Consider the following 2,211-nt stretch of genomic DNA (forward strand, 5'->3'; position numbering starts at 1 on the left):
AACTGACCTTGTTCAGCACCAGATGTGCTGTTTGACTAGACTCCAGTTCCAGGTTAAAGAAACAGCAAACAAACCAATTTCATCCTATTTTAACCACTGAAAACTCAACCAATTACTCACCTTCCCAGTTAAATAATCAACTTAGACAATATGACAGATGTTACATAATTAAATAAATTATATTGTTTTTTTTAATACATGACTAAAGGGATAAACTACCACGGTGACCAACGGCCAATTGGTTATCCAGTAAACGAAAAGAGATCAGAGGCTTCCATAAAGTGTATTTATTCAGTGGATTGCTGATAGCCCTGAAAAAGATATCGGTCGCCATATTGGTACTCCCCACACCCATGGAGACGTGCCATAAAATGCCTACGTGTGAAGCATTTGGCTTCAAAAATAAGCAGTTTCCTGGCTGCAGGAAGACGTTCCAAAGGTAATTTCCCAGTCAGTGGATGAACTAACAAATAAATCCATCTATACGCAGATGGATCCTAAGTATAGTTTGTAGCGTAACATTAGTCTGGCTATCTCAGACTAAGTGGAAGTTATTGACTGGGTTTGCCATCGACATTGTGTCTTATGTATGGGCATGTATCGCTTTAATCATCTACAACAACAACAACAAAAAACTATTTAAGGTGAGATCCCATACACTTCAAAAAACACCAAAAAGTAAGTAATTTCATTTTTTTTGGTACATGACTAAAGGGATACACGTACGCTGAGGTAGTTTGAAGTGTGTTTTTCGTACAAAACTAAAGGGATAAAGTCCAAGGGTGTAACTTTATAATGAAAGTTGGTGGAGACACGTTTGAGTGCAGATTAGACTTCCTGCACACATCAAATCTCACTTGGGTCTGGTTGTGAATCAGTTTTGCTGCTATGCGTCTGCCCAGTCTGGAATTTCTAGGGACGCACAGCAGTTTCCCGCCAAAGCGAAAGGGGGAGCCTATTCTAGAACTCGCGAGAACTTCACCGGCGCCGGCGGGAGAGTTTATTTTTTTAAAACAACAATGGCGCGTCTGCTAGATATCACGGAGATGGATCTAAAGTTGCTAGACATCGAAGAGGAACTAGTCCTGTTAATGAAGTTGGCAAAAAGAAAGACTGACCTTTCGTTGTAGCCGTTCCTCCAATGGACAACAGCCGGAAAGGCATACTAAGGACCAATCACAGCTGCTTTTTGGCTGCGCACTTCCGCTTCAGGTCTGCGCGGGTTTGCGACGGTCCGATGCGTATTCAGGGTTGTGAATCCGCATCGGACTTACAGTTACTCGACACAAACGCTTTCAATACAGTTTGTTCTTTCCAAAATTGAGCTCAAAGATATATTTATTGAACTCTTTTCCTATTGTTGAGAACACAAAAGCACCAAAATATATACCAATATTTATATTTATGGGTAGTTAAACATTAATGTGCATTAAAAAAAAAAGGATGAATGTCAATCATCATCATATCGTCGTCCACAGTCAATACCGGTTCATCTCTTTAGTTTAAAGCAAAGGAATAAACGGGTATTGACTGTGGGTGTGCTGGTCTCTCAGAGAACCGGGCTCCAGGGACAACCCTACCTAGAATGATCCTCCGGTCCTCTGGCGCCAGGCTGAGGTACCATCCCAGCATCGCGGTGTCCGTTAAGGCCAGACCACCCCTAGCTTCCACCAGCTCAAACAGAGACCTGAACGGAGACAAAAACTGCTTCACGTCTCATCATGAGGAGGAGGAGGCTCGGTGGTTTACCTCTGCAGGAGCTGCCTTCGCATCCACACCGTCTGTAGCCCGGGCGGCGGTGGAGGAAACATGGCGCCGCTGTCGCTGCCCGCAGGAACTGATCTGGGAGCGGATAGCTCCATTGGCCACACCGGCACACTCACAGCCAGGGGAGCGGACAGTAACCACACCCCGGTCGGCCTCACATCCCACACCCCGTCGGTAGACGGGAACATGGCTGACTCAAAAGAAAAGTCTAATTAACCCTGAACTTCAGAGCTCCACCTTTATGTCTTGGCGCTTTTTAAAAAATCTTCTTTTTTAAGATTTTTGGCGGTTGTCAAACAACTAATTGATGCATTTGCGCCATCTACTGGTATGGAGTGATACGGAAGAGGATTAGGGCCCCTGGAAAAAAAAAAAAAAGTTAACTGATTTTTTTAATTTTATTTCAGTATAGTATGGGAAAAAAGTCAGAATTCTGACTTTTTT

The 2,211-nt window shown here is 43.5% G+C and overlaps 1 protein-coding gene across 1 annotated transcript in view; it reads right to left on the reverse strand.

Annotated features, from left to right (window-relative positions):
- LOC107103228 overlaps positions 1–1,928 on the reverse strand; it is a 22,098-nt gene extending 20,170 nt beyond the window's left edge. The window contains exon 1 of the mRNA XM_015402804.1: positions 1,581–1,928. Coding sequence (XP_015258290.1) covers positions 1,581–1,632 — 52 coding nt within the window. The 5' untranslated portion in view covers positions 1,633–1,928. The remainder of the gene's footprint in view (positions 1–1,580) is intronic.
- Between the last annotated feature and the right edge of the window lie 283 nt (positions 1,929–2,211).

The sequence above is a fragment of the Cyprinodon variegatus genome, unplaced genomic scaffold (genome assembly GCF_000732505.1).
Source record: "Cyprinodon variegatus isolate N-32 unplaced genomic scaffold, C_variegatus-1.0 Scaffold1401, whole genome shotgun sequence".
Lineage (NCBI taxonomy): Eukaryota > Metazoa > Chordata > Actinopteri > Cyprinodontiformes > Cyprinodontidae > Cyprinodon > Cyprinodon variegatus.